The sequence below is a fragment of the Sphaeramia orbicularis genome, chromosome 22, assembly GCF_902148855.1.
Source record: "Sphaeramia orbicularis chromosome 22, fSphaOr1.1, whole genome shotgun sequence".
Taxonomy (NCBI): domain Eukaryota; kingdom Metazoa; phylum Chordata; class Actinopteri; order Kurtiformes; family Apogonidae; genus Sphaeramia; species Sphaeramia orbicularis.
The window spans coordinates 10,298,252-10,316,950 of NC_043978.1; the positions used below are offsets into that span (position 1 = coordinate 10,298,252).

Genomic DNA, 18,699 nt, shown 5'->3' on the forward strand with positions numbered 1-18,699 from the left:
CACTCTGATGTCTTCACACACGTAAACAGGTTCATCTGATTTATTTAGTTTTTTTTACATCTGCACATGTAAAAAAAAAAAAAAAAATCTATATAAACTGAAGTTACACGGCGACACTGTGAGTCTGAGGAAAAAAGGAAACAAAGAAAGAAACTGAAGGATAGCAGCAACATGTCACCTGTTTTGTCGTCTTATTAGCTCCTCCCACATTAGGACAGCTAACACTGTCATCATAGGCGTTGCCATGGGCAACAAGACAAGACTGGATGTTTAGAAAATGACAGGAAGTGTATGTTTTACACCATAACATATACGTACGAACTCTGAAAGAAATCCAATAATGGACGTAAACATGTAAACCACAGTTTTTAATTATTGCATTCATGAAGCGACTGTAAACACGTCAGATCTGATTTATTATCGGATTAGTCCCAGTTATCAGATTTTTATGGTCATGTTAACAGGTTCACAGTCTTGAAAACAATAAACACAAAAATGTGATTTAATAGTAAATGAAACATACATAAAAAAAAAACGTTACTGTATAAGTGACAACAGCTCAGGTTTAAGGTCATTTTCCACATTCAAGGATCTGACGTCTGCAAACCCAAACATGTGGATTTGAAACAAAGAACTGTGTTTTGGGTTTTTTTGAAATGGGACTGAAACCACTAATCATTTTTCCATTGCATGTATTACTCAGAGAGCTGGGGGCGGGGGGCGGGTTAACTAGGGTCTGTATGGAACACATTTAGCTTGAACAGGCATCTGGGAAATGCACAGAAAATTTTTTTTTTACAATTTCAAGTCTACATGAAATTTATATAGATATGGACATTACCATCATCTAATAAAATAAATAAATAAATAAATAAATAAATAAATAAATAAATAAAATAAAATAAATAAATAAATAAGAAAAGGGGTTTGGGTGCCTTTAAAAGTGTGATAGGAAAAAAAATTATTATCATTATTATTATTATTATTATTATTATTATTATTATTATTATTATTAATATTATCTCTGCCAAGGAGGTTATGTTTTTGCCAGGGTTTGTTTGTCTGTCTGTTTGTTTGTCTGTCCGTTAGTGTGCAACATAACTCAAAAAGTTATGGACAGATTTTGATAAAATTTTCAGGGTTTGTTGGAAATGGGATAAGGAAGAAATGATTAACTTTTGGGGGTGATCGGCGGTGGGGGGGGCCCACGGGGGGCCCACGGGGGGCCCACTGATCAGCCTTGGCGGAGGTCTGTGCTCTCCGAGTGCTTCTAGTTATTATTATTATTATCTAATCAAACGGTGTTTGTTGAAGTGGTTGTAAACCAGTAGACTCAGAGTTTTCACCTCACAAAATGCCTCTGTCTGTTCACTTATTTCAGTTTTAATCACATAAATTCCTTAAATGAGGGAAAAAACTGAAGAATGGAAAGAAAAAGATGAAACTAATAGAATGTAGAGTTAAAATGTCACCTTTACAGCAATATGGTGTTGGAGGACTACATTACCCAGAATGCACTGCAGCACGTTCCTGTGATTTAGTTCATTCATGGAAAAATATGCATGTAGTATCAAAGAAAAAGAGGTGAAATTAAATGTTTGACAGAAGTAAAAGTATGAACAGAGATGAGACAAAAAAGACAGAAGAGTTTCACATGTTTGGGTTCAGTTCTTAGTTTTAGGTTTATATTTATGGTGATAAAACTGGATTTTCACAGGTTAAAAAATGCAAATGTGACACACTGAAGAAGATGAAGCTGATCTGTTCAATAATAAAACCAATGGGGAAAAAAACAAACATAAAATTCAGATATTTTCTCTTCATTTAACTCTCAGAACAGAACACTCCAAAAGATAAAAAAAAGAGAAAAATCCCAGAAAAGTGAGTGAAAACACCAAATAAAAGATGAGTATTTGTCCAAATGTGTCATTTCCAGAGTGTCAGAGGTGAATGTTGGAGTGCGCAGACTCAAACAGTTGAATAATGGGAGGATTATTCCAGCAGAACATGACAGGTTTAGAACATGTGCAGTTTTCCCCATCTGCTGGTCAACCCTGGAACTGCACCTGGTTCTGCCGCAGTTTACTGCAGTGTGTGGTATTTTCTGCACTTCTGTCCTGGTTTAACTCATGGCTGTCAAACTCATTTTGGTTCAGGGGCCATATTTAGCCCAATTTGATCTCCAGCGGGCCAGAACCAGTAAAATAATGACTTAATAACCTATAAATAATGACAAATCCAAGTTTTTCTTTTTGTTTTAGTACAAACAACCCTCAATTACATTATGAAAATATTTACATTTTACAAAAAAGATGTGAATAACCTGAAAAAACAGAAATTTCATTTGAAGCATTCGTGCAATTTTAACAATATTATGCCTCGACTTATTATTTATACATGTACATTTACACACAGTGTTACATAAACATTTGGTAACAGGCAGAATATTGTTAAAATTTTGGAGTTTGGAACTAAAATTTGAACAATTTCTACAATATTCCATCTGTTATCATTATGGTAAATGGTAAATGAAGTGAACGTATATAGAGCATTTTCTACACCTTCATGGTGCCCAAAGTGCTTTACGATTCCTCACATTCACCCATTCATTAACACAACTACAGATCACAGTGGATCCATAAATGCACCAAACATTTAGTACCAGGCAGAATATGGTTCAAAGTGCATGTTTGGGGTTTGTTCATCTTTGTTTTTATTTATGTATTTATTTATATTTTATTTGGGAATTGAAGTAAAAATTCAAGGCAGAGTGTCTGAGAAACATGACCGCTGTTGCAAAATTATTCACGATTTATATGCATTTAAATGTTCAGGTTCTGTATGTAACACCAGTGGACACAATGGGTTCCCCACCAAACCTGGACGGAGACTGAGACTGATGACAAACCCACGTGTGGATTAGAAAAACCACTAGGATGGACACACTGAACACAGTGTCTTTATTTAGTCTATAGAAGAGCATTTACACACGTTTACACATCTAATGCACTGACACCTAGGGAGATTTAATGTCCATATTTGGGTCCTACTTTTGGACCCAATATTTGATTATAAATTCATTAATTATGGGATGGATCAGAGCAAGAGGATAATCTTTTTTTGTGCATTTCTTTGAGGTCATCATTAGGTCCATCCTGGGGTTAAATATGTCCACATTTACCTTTGATTATTGGGTCTAAAAGGCTGGAACAGAGTCAGGTACTAAATGAAGCAGGTTTCAGATCAGCTCTCACCAGTTTTGTCTTCAGAGACTGAACATGAAGCTGAGCGTGTGCTCCTTCCTTTGGCAGATTCAGACTAACAGCAGCTTGGACTTCCTCAGGTTTGGGCCGCCCCCTGTAGATTTGGACCACTCCCTGTAGGTCTGGACCACTCCCTGTAGGTCTGGACCACTCCCTGTAGGTCTGGACCACTCCCTGTAGGTCTGGACTGCTCCCAGGAGGTCTGCACCGCCCCCTATAGGTTTGGACCGCCCCCTGTAGATTTGGACCACTCCCTGTAGGTCTGGACCACTCCCTGTAGGTCTGGACTGCTCCCTGGAGGTCTGGACCACCTCCTGTAGGTTTGGACCGCCCCCTGTAGGTCTGGACCGCCCCCTGGAGGCTCGGAGGCCTGGTTCATGTTTGATGGTGTTTATCCTCCTGAGACCCACGAAAGGACACGTTTTGTTTTTTTTATTTTTTTACATTAAATAATTGCCTTTATTGGAAACTGCACAACGCAACAGTTTTATCAGATGCATTTGTTTTTGTATTTGTACATTTGTGTGGGTTTGTAAGTGAGAATCAGTGGAATAAAGACACAGAAAAGTCCTCCAAAGCCCTCTGATGTGTCCTGGGTTTGAAACTGTGGTGTTTTTATAAACCCAGCTGTAGTTGTCGGTGTTTACGACTCTGTCATTGGGTTTGACACAGACGTCCTCGTTAACGTCAGCTGTTAATGACCTCTAACCTCTGGACGACGGCGGACGCCACCTTCCTGTATGCCTCCGCCTATGACAAACAAACAAACAAACAAACACATAAAACAGACGAATGAACCTGGGGACAGATCTGGACAATAGAATAGAATAGAATACAATAGAATAGAATAGAAAAGAATAGAAGAAAATAACATAGTATAGAACAGAATAGAGTAGAATAACATAGGATAGAACAGAAAATAAAATAACAGAATAGAACAGAATAGAATAGAAATGAATAGAATAGAATAGAAATGAATAGAATAGAATAGAACAGAAATGACTAGAACAGCATAGAACATACAATTCAACAGAACAACAAAGAACTGGAATGAATAGAACAGAATAAAATAACAGAAGAGAATAAAATAGAACAGAACAGAAAAGAATTAATTAGAATAGAATAGAATAGAATAGAGAAGAGAAGAGAAGAGAAGAGAAGAGAAGAGAAGAGAAGAGAAGAGAAGAGAAGAGAAGAGAAGAGAAGAGAAGAGAAGAGAAGAGAAGAGAACAGAACAGAAGAGAACAGAACAGAACAGAACAGAACAGAACAGAACAGAGCTGACCTCTGGGCTGTCAGGGGAGGAGATGACCACTGGTTTTCCCTTGTCCGATGTTTCTCTGATGTTCAGATGCAGAGGAACATCACCTACACACAGACAGATGGACAGACGTCAGATCTAATCCAGGTTTCTATCATAAGTTCTGATCCTGTCATGGTTCTACAGATCAACCCCAGTGGAGAACATCCTCCTCTACCTCCGTCTGTTCAACAAATTAAACATCTATTAAAACTGTTTAGGACAGGTAGAAGGATGGCGTAAGAGGGAGGGAGATTAGAAGATAAACGTCATCCTGCTCCTTTTCCAATGTCTTTCTTTCTTTTTAAATAAATCTTTTTGTGGTTTGGTTTTAATGTTATAGTCTAAATAAACAAACAAACAAATTATGAAAAATCTATGAAAAATAAGTATTCTGAGTCCTTTATTTAGTCAGAGGGTGAAATATGTGCAGACGTCTGACTAATGAATGTCCTGTTTATTTACACATTTATTTACTCTAAATGCAAACAAACTTTAACAAGAACCGACAATAAATTCTGAATAGGGCTGTGCAATATTGGAAAAAACTGACGTGATTTTTTTTAACCCTGCGATATGAAAAACTACTCAGGAGGATATAACAGCTGTGTGGTGTCGACGTAAATGGTCAAATTAATTAGTTGTGTTTCCTCTGGTTGTGTCGACACAGAACACATGTTTCAGTTTCATCCTTCTGTAGCTGAAATAATTCCAGATAAATGACGTTGCTTTTCTTTTTGGCACCAAGTCTTAGTTTTCTGTGAGTTTCTCTGGTTCGTTGCTCATTTTTCAATGTTGTTACCAGCGACTCACTCCATGTGCAGGGGGCGTGGTCTGCTTCAGCAAACTAATTAAGAAGGATTGTGATTGGTGGATTAGAGATCGACCGATATGGGTTTTTCAGGGCTGATACTGGTAATGATTATTAGTACTTAGAGGAGGCTGATGACCGATATTTGGAGCCGATATTCATTTGCACTAAAAGTGTAAAAATTGGCGTGAAAATTTTTGAATAATGCAAACACTGAACTTCGTTTAAATGCCTAAAGCATGTTTATTTAATCAAACAAATAGAAAATAATAGCTCCAGAAGTGCATGGATTTCCTAGACTCAGAAGCATCTCTAATAAAGTTGAAAAAAAGCTTAAATAAATAGCTCCCTGAAATTTTTCCACAGTAAATAAAGTAAAATTGAAATATAACTATAATGACTTATATTTGTTTTAAGTTTAAACACAACAAAAATACAGGGAGACTCTTGTAAACTCTTGGGCCACATGCTGACATATGCTTCATTTATTACAGCATTTGGGAAGCCTTTAGTTGATTTCATTATTAAATTTTATATTTTACCATGTGATAGTAGGGACCCTGTCATTCAAAACTATGTTGCTACATTATTAATGATTAATATGACAAAAGTTACATAAAAAGTATAATAGTTGCTATGAGTGCAGTTAAACTCCTGACAGAACACAAACAGCCTTTAGGGCTTTAATGAGCTCACACAGGATTTAAAATGTTCCACCATGTTCAGATAAATCACTTCTGAATTTGACTCTCTCTCTCATCTTCACTTTAATTTTCAGATCATAGGACTAGACAGTTCACAGCAACATTAGTAGTTGTGAGTTGTAGTGTTTTTCATGTGACTTTAACGCAAACACACACTATTACATTACATACCAACACAGTCTCACCCCAAATAGTCAGAAATCGACGCATGCGGTCAGAGCCCCGTAGCGGCACTATTTGACGCAGGGGGGTACCCCTTCCGCGTCAGATTTCGACGCGGAAGGGTACACACCGCAGAGAGGCGAAGTTTTCTCGTGTGAGAAGCTCTGGAGAGAAAACACACGTGTCAAAAGTAAATGCAGAAAACTCTTCTGAAACTGTACTAAACATCCCTGTGCTCTACATCTCACAACTACTACTAATGTTTCAGAAGAACGTCAGAGCAGAGTAAACATTAGCGGCAGCTCTGCTAACTCAGATTACCTCCTGACGTGTGTGAATTAGACTGCTGATAATAAGGAGATGGAAACAGTCTGTGATAGAAAAGCATGTGTGTGTGAGTAAGAGAGAGCATAAAAAACTCAGCTCACTTGTTTTAGGGAAGCACGCTAAGGTGGAGTCTGATGAGCTTTTACCAGAACATGAGTTCATCAGTCTGGCTCTAAACGCTCTATATAATAGTAATGGAGAAAATGTGTAGAACACAGTCTCATCCCAAGTCAGTCCCAGTCTGTGTGTGAGGACAGCTTCCGCCTCAACCAATCAAAGAGACCAAATCCAAGAGGGTGCGGGGTGGATAGTTTGAGACAGAGAGAGAGAGAGAGAGGGGGGGGGGGGGGTTCGGCTGTATCTGAGCCTAAATAACCCAGTTTTAAATTGATTTCTTAATATCGGCCCGTCGGATTAAAAAAAGGCCGATACCGATATACCTCAAGTTTCCAAATATCGGCGTCGATAATCGCCCCGACCGATAATTGGTCGACCTCTATGGTGGATGTCTGTGTGCAGTGTGTGTCAGGTCCCCTTAGATGAGAACACGTCCAGTTCATTTACTATTGTGCACATGTACATCGCCATGACGATGCTCAAACAATATATTGTGCAGCTCTAATGCTGAAGCAGAAATATTATATATAATAGTAATTACAGTGGATTCACTGGAATGAAAATGGAATAAAGACAAACGAGACATTTTTAAACTAATGGGGATTTGGAAAATTTAAAAAGTTCATAAAAAATTAAAAAATCCATATTTCACAATTCTTTGAACATTCGTGGTAGACCCGACCCCAAAGATGGTCCACAACAAATATCAACTCAATCTGACGGTTTCAGCGAAGATTCTGGAAAAACTGTTTACGGAAGAACAAACGAACAGCTGATACCAACAGTCCATCAGATCCATCAGATCCATCAGACCCACTGGACCTATGGACTAAAAATGACCTTTACCAGGCAGAAACCTGGAGTAGACCCCCACTCTGGAGGACAGTGGTCTGCCTGACCTGGTGTCAGTGTTTCCTCCTCTTTAAAACCACAGGTACTGGACTGGACTGGTTCCGTCCCCTCATATTTACCTAAAAATGGAACTCCCAGGGTTTGGGCGAGCTGCCGGGCGCCATCCGAGCCAAAGATGTGGGTCTGATGGTGGCAGTTGGGACACTGGAAGACGCTCATGTTCTGGACCAGACCCAGAACCTGCAGAACCCGAAGCACAAACACAGACTGGACAATAAAACACCTCTGGACCCGTTCCACTTTACATGTGTTTTTACTGATGGTTTATGTTCAGGCTTTGAAGACACTTTCATCCATATGGAACCACCAAGGTTCCAATAGTTTTGGATTTTTCATTCTAGTTTAGTTTTATTTAGTTTTGGCTTTTTTTCTCTAATTCAGTTTGTTTTAATTCATTTTTAGAGCAGGTTTGATAGTGATTATTAGTTTTGATTTTTTTGTAAATGCTTAGTTTTAGTTTCTTTATATCTTTTCTCTTCTTCTCCGTCGTATTCAAATAAATCCCAGACAGGACTCTGCTGCTTTCTCCCAACTTTAGTCTCCATGTTTCCAGGTAGAGTGGGGACCAGAAGACGACTGGAAACCACAAGTGACGGACCGTCAAGTGTCGTATGGTGCCGCTAGCTAAGATTGTTAGAGCGAAATAAATCAATTTCGTATCAATCCGACATTGACAAAGACGAAAACAAAGGTAATTCTATCCATAATTTTTATCCGTTTTAGTTTTTGTAAGCACACAATACAGTTTCAGTTAGTTAGCATTTTTCTTTTAATTCTAGTTTTTATTTATTTCAGTTAATGAAAATGTTTTTCCATTTCTAGTTTTTATCATTTCGTTAGTTTTCGTTAACGATAATAACCCTGGGAACCAGATTCATGCATCAGATTAAATAAACCACCCAGTCACACCAGTGGGGTCAAACATACGACCCCTGGTCCAAAACCCAGTCCAGTCCCTCACAAAGGATGAATATATGAAATGTAAAAATCACACTGAAGATATTAATGATCAATGATGTTAAAAATCATGTTAATCCTAGTAACCTATAAATAATGACAACTACAAATGTCTCTCTTTGCTTTAGTGTAAAAAAGTAAAATTACATGAAAATATTTACTTTTACAAACTGTCCAAAAAAATGTGAATAACCTGAAACGTCTAAATATAATGAAGAGGAATTTTAACATCATTTTGTTGATTTTTGTGCATGTTTTGTTCCTGTTATTTTGTTCATATTTGTTACATGTTTTTGTAAATTTTGCTTATTTCTGTTCATTTTGTTCATGTTTCTCAAATTTGTGTTGATTTTTTAAATTCTTGTTCATATTTATTTTGTTCATATTTGAGAAAAGATGTAAGAGTAATTGGAACACAATTCTCTCTGTTATTAAACAACTACAAATTATCTTCTTTTTAGGATTAAAAAAGTACAATTACATGAAAATATTTACATTTACAAACTATCCTTAATAAAAAAAAGGGAATAAACTGAAACATCTTAAGAGAACTAAGTGGAATTTTAACATTTTGTTCATGTTTCTCAAGTTTTTTTTTTTTTCCAATTTTAGTTCTTGATATTATTTATTTTGTTCACATTTAAATTTTTTTTTTTTTTAGAAAATTTTGATCATTTATGTCCATTTTCTTCATATTTTTAAAATTTTTGTTCTTTTTTTTTTTTTTTTTTTTTTTTACAGTTTTTTGGTTAAATTTTGTCATTTTTTAACATTATTTATAGCTTAATAAGTTATTTCTTGATATAATTTTGGGCTGTGAATAAAAATGTGAAAAACTTGAAATGTCTGAATATAAATCAGTGTTAATTGTACCAATATTCTGCCTGTTATCAAATGTTGTGTGTTTGTAGATCCACTGTGATCTGTACATTATACTGAACATGTGGAAATGATGAACTGAGGCAGAATACTGATAAAGTTACACTTATTTTTCTTAAATTTCAGTTTGTTCATGTTATTCACATTTTTTTAAAGGACAGTTTGTAGATGTAAACACTTTCATAATGTAATTTTACTTCTTTCACTCTAAAATATAGATATAAGTTTGTATTTGTCATTATTTCAAGGTGATTCTGTTCTTATTTTCCTGGTTCTGATCCACTTTAGCTCATACTGGTCTGAATGTGGATCCCGAACTAACAGGAGTTTGACATCCTTCCTCAACATGAACTGAAATTAATACAAAATCAGTTTATATCAGGGCTTCAGGGGCCACATTTAGCACAATATGATCTGAGGAGGGTCAGAACCAGTAAAATAATAACATAAAAATAATATATATTTAAAAAAATAAATATAACTCCAAACTTTTCACTATGTTTTAGAGTGAAAAAAGTTAAATTACATCAAGAAAATGTTTGCATTTACAAACTATCCTTTAAAGAAAATGTGAATAACATAAACAACCATGAACAAACTAAAATTTATAAAGAAAAGTAAGTGCAATTTTAACAATATTATGCGTCCGCGATCTACAAAGACACAAAACGTTTAATAACAGACACAATATTATTACAAGAAATTGCTCTTACTTCTCTGAAAACATTTCATATTGTTCATATTTGTTCAGGCAAGGACTGTTTGTAAATGTAAACTTTTTCATGTAATTAAACTTTTTTTTTTTTTTTTTCCCCTAAAACAAAGAGAAAAATTTGGAGTTGTCATTATTTATCGGTTGTTATGATATTATTTTACTGTTCTGACCCATTGAAGATTGAATTGGGCTGAATTTGGCTCCTAAACTACAAATGATTGTTAATAGCTTAAGTGAAATTTTTGTATTTCACAAATTCATCCCAGGGGCCGGATTGGACCCTTTGGCAGGCCGGTTTTGGCCCCCAGGCCACATGTTTGACACATGTGGTTAATATGGATGGTAACAGTTACAGTAATAATATAATAATAACAGTTTACATCAATAATTACTTCTTAAAATGCAAATATCCTAGAACAGGGGTCTCAAACATGTGGGCCAGGGGCCAAATGCCAAAGGTTCCAATCCGGCCCATGGGATGAATTTGCATGGTGCAAAAATTCCACAGTCTTGAATTGGATTAAGCAAAAAAAAAAAAATTTGCTTGAATTGAGGTAAAAATCTTGAATTTAGCAACAACAAAAAAAACGTCAATCAAGTAAAAAAATCTTGAATTAAGCCAAAAAAAAAAAAAAAGTTAAATTTAGCAAAAAATCTTGAATTAAGCAAAAAACCTTGAATTAACAACTCCAAATTTTTTTCTTTGTTTTAGTGCAAAAAATAACATTATGTTATGAAAATATTTACATTTACAAACTATCCTGTAACAATAAAATGTGAATAACCTGAACAAATATGAACAACCTGAAATGTCTAAAGAAAATTCAGCACAATTTGAACTCTTTTCTTCCTGTTCCTCAGTGTTTGGTGTCTTTGTAGATCTGATCCATTATGCACATGGAGAAATGATAAGTTGAGGAGAATATTGTTAAAATTGCACTGATTTTTCTTAAGAAATTTCAGTTTTTTTCAGGTTATTCACATCTTTTTTGTTTGGATAGTTTATAAAAGTAAGTATTTTCATAATTTAATGGGGGTTTTTTGCACTAAAAAACAGACAAAAATTTGCAGTTGTCATTATTTATAGGTTATTCGGTTATTATTTTACTGGTTTGGCCCACTGGAGATCAAATCAGGCTGAATGTGGAACCTGAAAGAACATGAGTTTGAGAGCCCTGATCTAGACTGTTCCAGGATCCAGGGTAAAGTGACGGTGCAAATTCTCTACAGTCATTCACTGTGGGTTCGGTCTGAACCTCTAATAATAAAACATGTGTGATATTTATGTAAATGAATGCATTTCTCACCGGTACGTTGACTTTCTTAAACATCTCTGCTCCTCTACGAGCGTCCAGCAGAGCGATGTCCTGTGGCGTCGACACGATGACGGCGCCTGGAAAACAAACCAAAAAAACCCCTTAAACCGACTGGAAAACCTTCAATAATCAATAATATGATCCAAGAACTAGGGGTGTGTATTTGCAAGAATCAGGCGATACGATACAAATCACAATACTAGGATCACGATATGATATATCACGATATATCATGATACTGTTAAAAAGGCAATTTTTTGTTTGTTTCTTTTTTAAAAATTATTATTTCCTTGAAAAATTGAATTACATCAGAAATCTGCACAAATACTAAACACATTTTTATTTGATCCCAACAGGATCTAATGTTATATCAAAAATGTTCCTGTGTTCAAACTGAAATTCTGTTTTACAGACATTACAGTTTAAGATCCTGTTCAAATGTTCATATTCTATTAGTTCAGAACTAACATCAGAACATTATTTTAGTTTCAATCCCAACAAAGGAACTAACATTATTGAATAAAAGTGTTAAATAATAATAAATAAAATATAAACAAAAAAGAAAAACTAAAAAACTAAAATGAACCTCCACACAATCCACAGCTGAATAAATACCTAAAAATATCGATACAGTACTTTTTAATATTGATACAGTATTGTGAAATGAAATATCGCGATATATTGCAGAACCGATATTTTCTTACAGCCCTACCAAGAACAGAGAACATTCAGATGGAACTGAATGAAGATGAACTGACCTGATACTGGGATGTTCTGTGTGATTGACAGCTGGACGTCCCCTGTCCCCGGGGGCATGTCCACCACCAGGTAGTCCAACCGTCCCCAGTCCACCTTAAAAACACACACATCCACCTTAAAAACCAAACATGAATGAGTGGATTTTAAACCCTCCGGACCTTCTTGTCACCTGTCTGAGCAGCTTCTCTATGGCCGACATCACCATCAGCCCCCGCCACACGATGGGAGCCGCGTCCTCCACCAGGAAACCCATGGACATGCTGAGGGACAGGGGTCAAAGGTCACAGGTCACAGTCAGATCACACTGAAGCATCGTGAACAAAACTGAAGTGGATGGACTGACCAGGGGATGCCGTAGTTGATGAGTGGGAGCATCCGATTATCTGGAAAGAACGGGACAGACGTAAGATGCTGTGGACACTGTGTGGGGACTAGATTCTATTGTATTCTATTCTAATCTATTCTGTTCTATTCTATTCTATATTCTGCTTTGTACCGTCTGACAGCTCTGGGTTTCCCTTCAGATTCATCAGTTTGGGGATGGATGGACCGTAAATGTCAGCGTCCAACAAACCCACAGACTTGGACTGAAACAGAGAGAACACTGTTATTATTTCAACTGAAGCAGAACCACCTTTAAGTGAACAGAGAAGGACAATTACATGGAATAGACACCAGCAGCTGGACAACAACAACAGACAAAAGAAAGTTTAGTTTTTTTTTTCAGCTTTATTACTGTATTCTGTTTATATTATTTATTTCTCTTATCTCTTCACACTTACGTTCCTTTCTTGCTAGTGTTTTTTCAAGAGTGTTTTTATATGTAACTGAGCTATTGTGACCAAGTCATTTCCCTTGTGGAGCAATAAAGTTTGTCTAAGTCTAAGTCAGTAACAGAATGTATGTATGTGTGTGTGTGTGTGTGTGTGTGTGTGTGTGTGTGTGTGTGTGTGTTGGGTTTCTGCTTGTTTTTTTGTCTATTTATTTCAGCTGCTATTATTTGTGTGTTTATAGTAAACATCATGATGTACAGATTGGATGGCACTTTCACATTTCATTGTACTTGTTATAATGACAATAAAGATATTCTATTCTCTTCTATTCTATTCTAAAAACGTGAAATGAAACGGAAACTTACTGGATCATTGACAGAAAGTCCCAGAGCTAAATTCACTAAAGAGACACACACAAAAAAACATGAGCAAATATGAACAAATATGTTCACACAGCAGCAAAACTTCCTCCTAGAAACAGTGAACCACAAAACACAGGATAATATTACAATGACTAATGATTTATTATTTTATATTTTCAGCTGTTATTCTCTTACTTTGATGTGTCAAAAAATTTTGTGAAAGAAAACCCCATTATTTCTAACAAAAACAGCAACAAACCTAACAAATAGTTATTATTTGAACTTAAAATCTTAAGTATATACTAATCGTTTGAGTGTAAGAACATATTTTCACATATTTTTGATTAATAGTTGGTTAGATAGCGACAGTTTTTCCATAAATCTAAAATCTTCCGGTACTTGTCCATGTCCGTACCTGCCGTCGTCGACTTTCCAACGCCACCTTTTCCTGAAGCTACGACGATGATCTGTTTAACGCCTGTGATGGGCTTCTGTTTGGGCAGACCTTTGGCCATCTGCTGCCTCTGTCTCTCCTGTAACGTCTTACTGTCCACCGACCTCTGGGACACAGACACAGACAAAAACACAGGACACAACGTGAAGAGGATTTAATAACATGAGGGTCAGACTTGAGGGCATGAACTCCAGAACTACAACACACATGAACTGACTTCCAGTAACACATCAGACATCATCGTCTTTGGGTTTGATCTGTTGATTTATTTTATGTCTTGTTTGGCATATGATTAATAATGTTATGAAATCAATGAAAAGTTCAACATGTGACAAAAACATCACTGTATTTTCTCTTACATCAGCCTTGTTTCACATCTGACTGTTTTTATTGCTCTTTTCTGACACACAGATTTAATTTAGCTGTACTGCCTCACATCTTTATGATCTGACTGAATAACTGACCTGTAAAAAATAAAAATACACAAATATTTATCAGGATCTGGCAAATATGTTACTCTAGTTTTACTCCGATATATATATATATATATATATATATATATATATATATATATATATACATATATATATATATATATATATATATATATATATATATATATATATATGTACTAACATTAATGCATATCGGCTAGAATATTATGGTAAAAAAAACACTTGAATCCCATTTGCTGATGTAACGTTAACATTTTATTGTTTTATTTTACTGTTGTCTGTTTTGGTTAGATTTAGTACTTCCGGTCGTGACTGACGCTAACTTGTTAGCTAGCCGTGTTAATAGGAGCATCAAACTGTGTTTCTGACGCAGTTAAAGTCATTAAACTCACCTGGCGGCGAACGAACTGCACATAACAGGCAGGTCCGTCAGTTAATTCTACCCCTGTTCGTAAAAGTGACGGTTTATTTACTGATAGTCTCAGTAAATGATTCAATCTGCTGTAAGTAAACTGCGCCATGTTTAGCTCCGCTCGTAAGCATCAGAGCTGCGCATAGTGCGCATGCGTACAATCCTGAGACGCGTTAATTTTTCTTCTATTTATGTATTTTTTTAATCACAAATGTTATTTTTGATTGCATAACTCTGTAATTTTTATGCTTTAATCAAATAAATGACACTAACTGACTAAGAACTGTACAGCTACGATATTCAGTGGTGCAATATTATTCGTATTTTCGTTTTAAATTTACAGTTTTTTATGTATTATTTAATTCTATTTTTTAAAAGTATTTATAATGACCAAAAAATATTCACATTAAAACTATTAAATGTTAATATTACTGTTAAATATTTCCACAAGTTTAAAAATCACGCTTAAAATATTTAGTTTTTTTTTATTGAACTAGTTTTGAGTGTATTTAATTTTATATTTTGATGTTAATATCCCTCATTTGACCAAATAAATCGCTGAATCAAAGCATGAGTGCGAAAATAAAGCGCAGCCTTACACTGTGAGGCAGACGTAATCTGACGCAATCTGACGTAACGCGGAAGTGTGTTCACGTAGTTTTCCTTTTGGTTTCCATAGATCCCGGTTCCTGGACGTAAAGCCGTGTGTCCGGTGTTCGGTGCGGGATGGCGGACAGCGCCGGGGCTCCGGTGGCCCGGGCGGTGCTGCAGCAGTGTCTCCAGGCCAGACTCCAGGTGGAACCGGCCCGGGAGGACTCCGAGGCCCGGTACGTCCAGGTGAGGACACACCTGTCCATGTGGACCACAGGGACCGGGTCCAACAAGGGACCGGGTCCAACAGGGAGTTAGATTTAGATCAAACATCTGGGTTTCATTCATTCATTTACAAAAACCAGATTTAAATCAGTCCTGGATCTTTTCTGTGTCATTAAAATCATATATTAAAAAAAAACCCCAAAAACACATCATTTAGTTTCCTCAACTCTCTGCATTTTCTCTTCCTGTTTCTGAAATGAAAAAGAAGTGAGTTTAATTACATCTCACACTGAAAGGATTTTATGAAGCAAAAAATGAACACAGATGAATAAAAACACCCATTAAATCCACAGTATTTTCCTTGTAAACTCGTAACAGACCCTTAACATCCATGTAAACTGATGGTTTTAGGAGGGTTTTTTTGTTTTGTGTTTTAGGTTTTTCATCTTCATCCTTATGAAATGAATCCACTCCCATCAGGAAGCACCATTTGACAGGAAAATTAACCCTTTTAATTGTAAAAAAAAATCCTCCAAAATAACCTTTTAGACCCAGGTCTCATACCTACATCTTCCACTTTTAGCTCAGATATTAGGAGTCATTTTTAATCACATCTTTAAAACTCTTCTTCTGCATCAAACCCACGTCTGTTATCTTTTCCTAAACCTAACCAGTGCCTAAACCTCACCCTAAAAATCATTAATATATGTACAGAATAAACAGATGTTCTGAGTTTAATGAGAGAAAAGTCATTGTTAAAATTAAAGACAAAAGTGAAAGACAAAGTGAAAGATAAAGACTCATTTCTGGTTTTCACTTATTCATTAAAGATGTAAAAACACATCTGTAGTGTCTGATTTTGTAAGAATTAAAATGTTAAAATGTTGGTTCAGCATCAACTTCTATGATGTAAATGAAGTAAAACATTAAAGTTTTGTTGCAGATGTGAACCAGATGATCCTGATAACAGTCACAGTCCTGATAATATAAAGTATTAGTGACATTAATAGTGTTTCCTTTAGTTTGAGTTGATGTTTTCTTGTTTCTTCTCAGATCGACAGAGGGATGGTCATCTACATCTGTTTCTTTAAAGGAGCCACAGATGAAATCCTGCCGAAGATGGGTCCGTTTCACCTCACCTGAGTTCTTAAACCTGTACAGATATGACATGTTAAAGCGGGGTTGTCAAACATGAGGCCTGTGGACCAAAACCGGGCCGCCACAGGGTCCAGTATGGCCCATGGGATGAAGATATAAATAAACAAAGATGTTAAAATCACCAAAAAAGTTAGTTCAGGTTCCACATTCAGCCCAATATGATCTAAAGTGGATCAGAACCAGGAAAATAAGAACAGAATAAACTATAAATAATGACAACTATAGATTTGTCGCCGTGTTTTAGAGTGAAAAAAGTAAAATTACATGTTGAAAATATGTACTATGGACAAACTATCCTTTAAAAAATGTGAGTAACATGAGCAATTGGAAATTTCCGAAGAAAAATCTGTGTAATTTTATCAATATTTGGCCTCAGTTTATCATTTCCGCATGTACATTACAACGTACAGATCACAGTGGGTCTACAAATACACACATTTAATAACAGGCAGAATATTGGTCTAATTACACTGATTTATATTCACACATTTCAGGTTATTCACATTTTTTATTCACAGCCCAAAATTATGTCAAGAAATAACTTATTAAGCTATAAATAATGTTAAAAATGGACAAATTTTGACCAAAAAACTGCAAAAAACCCCCCCCCAAAAAAACCAAATATGAATGAAATAAACAATAACAAGACTAAAGCATGAACAAAAATTTAAGAAACATGAAGAAAATTAACAGAAATAAGCGAAATTTAAGCAAAAATTAATAATATGAACAAAATAAACAATAACAAGAATAAAACATAAACAAAAATAGAAGAAACATGAAGAAAATTAACAGAAATAAGCACAATTTTCCAAAAATGAACAAAATAAACAATAAGAACTAAAACTAAAAAAAAAAAAGCAAAAAAAAAAACTTGAGAAACATGAACAAAATGTTAAAATTCCACTTATTTCTCTTAAGACATTTCAGTATATTCACTTTTTTTGTTGTTGTTGTTAAAGGATAGTTTGTAAATGTAAATATGTTGATGTATTTTTACTTTTTTATGCTAAAGCAATGAGAATAATTTCTAGTTATTATTTACATGTTATTGTGTAAATATTTGACTTCATACTGGTCTGAACGCGGAACCTGAACTAAAATGATTTGAACGTCTTTGATCGTTAATATCTTCGTCTCGTGGACCAGATCAGACCCTGTGGCGTCCCGGTTCGGGTCCGGGGGCCGTATGTTTGACCCCCCCGTCTCTGCTCCACCCACAGTGTCGACGCTGCTGAACCTCCGTCTGTGCGAGTCGCCGTCGGGGAAGATGGCGTCGGTGCTGGAGCTTCCGGGCAGCGTCCTGGTCGTCCCCCAGGCCACGCTGGGCGGGAAGGTCAAAGGTCGCGCCATGCAGTACCACGGCAACGTGGGCAAAGAGGACGGGCTGCGGCTCTACGACACCTTCGTGGCTCTGTGTGAGAAGGAAGTGAATGCCAGCGCTGCCGCCTCAGACGCCAACGCCACTGCCGTGACGGTCAAACATGGGACGTACGGAAACAGACAAGTCCTGACCCTGGACACCAACGGACCATACACACACCTGATGGACTTCTGAAGAACGGACGGAGGACGGACACAGGACATGGACACAGCCACCCAGGGGTGTCCAACATAAGGCCCGTGGACCAAAACCGGGACGCCAAAGGGGTCCGATCAGGCCCGTGAAATGCAAAAATGACACTGAAGATATTAACAATAAAAGGTGTTCAGGTTCCACAGACAGACCGATGTGACGACGAGTAAAATAAAAACAAAATAACCTTTGAATCATGACAAGTACAACTGCTCTCCTTGGTTTAAAGTAGAAAAAAGTTAAATAACATCCAAAATATTTACCTTTAAACTCTCCTGTCATCTCTTGTCATTCATTTGAAAATAAAAAAGACCATGATAAAAAAAAAACACCAATCCCGTCATTTTGTTGATATTTGTCAATTTTGTTAATTTTTTGTGCATGTATTGTTATAATTTATAATTTTTTTGTACATTTTACTTACTAGCGGCATTGTACCCGTGGTGCCATTGTACGATAGCATGAGAGGCT

General features: G+C 36.1%; 2 protein-coding genes across 2 annotated transcripts; one reads left to right on the forward strand and one right to left on the reverse strand.

Annotated features, from left to right (window-relative positions):
- Positions 1-3,486: 3,486 nt before the first annotated feature.
- nubpl (nucleotide binding protein-like) lies at positions 3,487-14,820 on the reverse strand. The gene is made up of 11 exons (XM_030126316.1): positions 14,659-14,820; positions 13,773-13,917; positions 13,361-13,395; positions 12,719-12,809; positions 12,566-12,605; positions 12,392-12,482; positions 12,222-12,315; positions 11,455-11,540; positions 7,656-7,776; positions 4,549-4,631; positions 3,487-4,013 (listed from the first exon to the last, which is right to left on the reverse strand). The coding sequence occupies exons 1-11, from the start codon at positions 14,785-14,787 to the stop codon at positions 3,951-3,953; spliced, it is 978 nt and encodes a 325-aa protein (XP_029982176.1). The 5' UTR covers positions 14,788-14,820; the 3' UTR covers positions 3,487-3,950.
- A 498-nt stretch (positions 14,821-15,318) lies between these two features.
- dtd2 (D-aminoacyl-tRNA deacylase 2) lies at positions 15,319-18,561 on the forward strand. The gene is made up of 3 exons (XM_030126320.1): positions 15,319-15,515; positions 16,548-16,617; positions 17,876-18,561. Exons 1-3 carry the CDS (start codon positions 15,405-15,407, stop codon positions 18,208-18,210), a joined length of 516 nt encoding a protein of 171 aa, XP_029982180.1. The 5' UTR covers positions 15,319-15,404; the 3' UTR covers positions 18,211-18,561.
- The last annotated feature ends 138 nt before the right edge of the window (positions 18,562-18,699 follow it).

What these genes read in the sequence shown, in the direction of transcription:
- dtd2 (XM_030126320.1), top strand. Translation starts at nt 15,405, where the DNA reads ATGGCGGACAGCGCCGGGGCTCCGGTGGCCCGGGCGGTGCTGCAGCAG. An exon ending in CCGAGGCCCGGTACGTCCAG is followed by an intron (nt 15,516 to 16,547) that starts GTGAGGACACAC and finishes GTTTCTTCTCAG; the next exon opens with ATCGACAGAGGGATGGTCAT. An exon ending in TGAAATCCTGCCGAAGATGG is followed by an intron (nt 16,618 to 17,875) that starts GTCCGTTTCACC and finishes CTCCACCCACAG; the next exon opens with TGTCGACGCTGCTGAACCTC.
- nubpl (XM_030126316.1), bottom strand. Translation starts at nt 14,787, where the DNA reads ATGGCGCAGTTTACTTACAGCAGATTGAATCATTTACTGAGACTATCA. An exon ending in GACTTTCTGTCAATGATCCA is followed by an intron (nt 12,810 to 13,360) that starts GTAAGTTTCCGT and finishes TCTCTGTTTCAG; the next exon opens with TCCAAGTCTGTGGGTTTGTT. An exon ending in AAACCCAGAGCTGTCAGACG is followed by an intron (nt 12,606 to 12,718) that starts GTACAAAGCAGA and finishes CGTTCTTTCCAG; the next exon opens with ATAATCGGATGCTCCCACTC.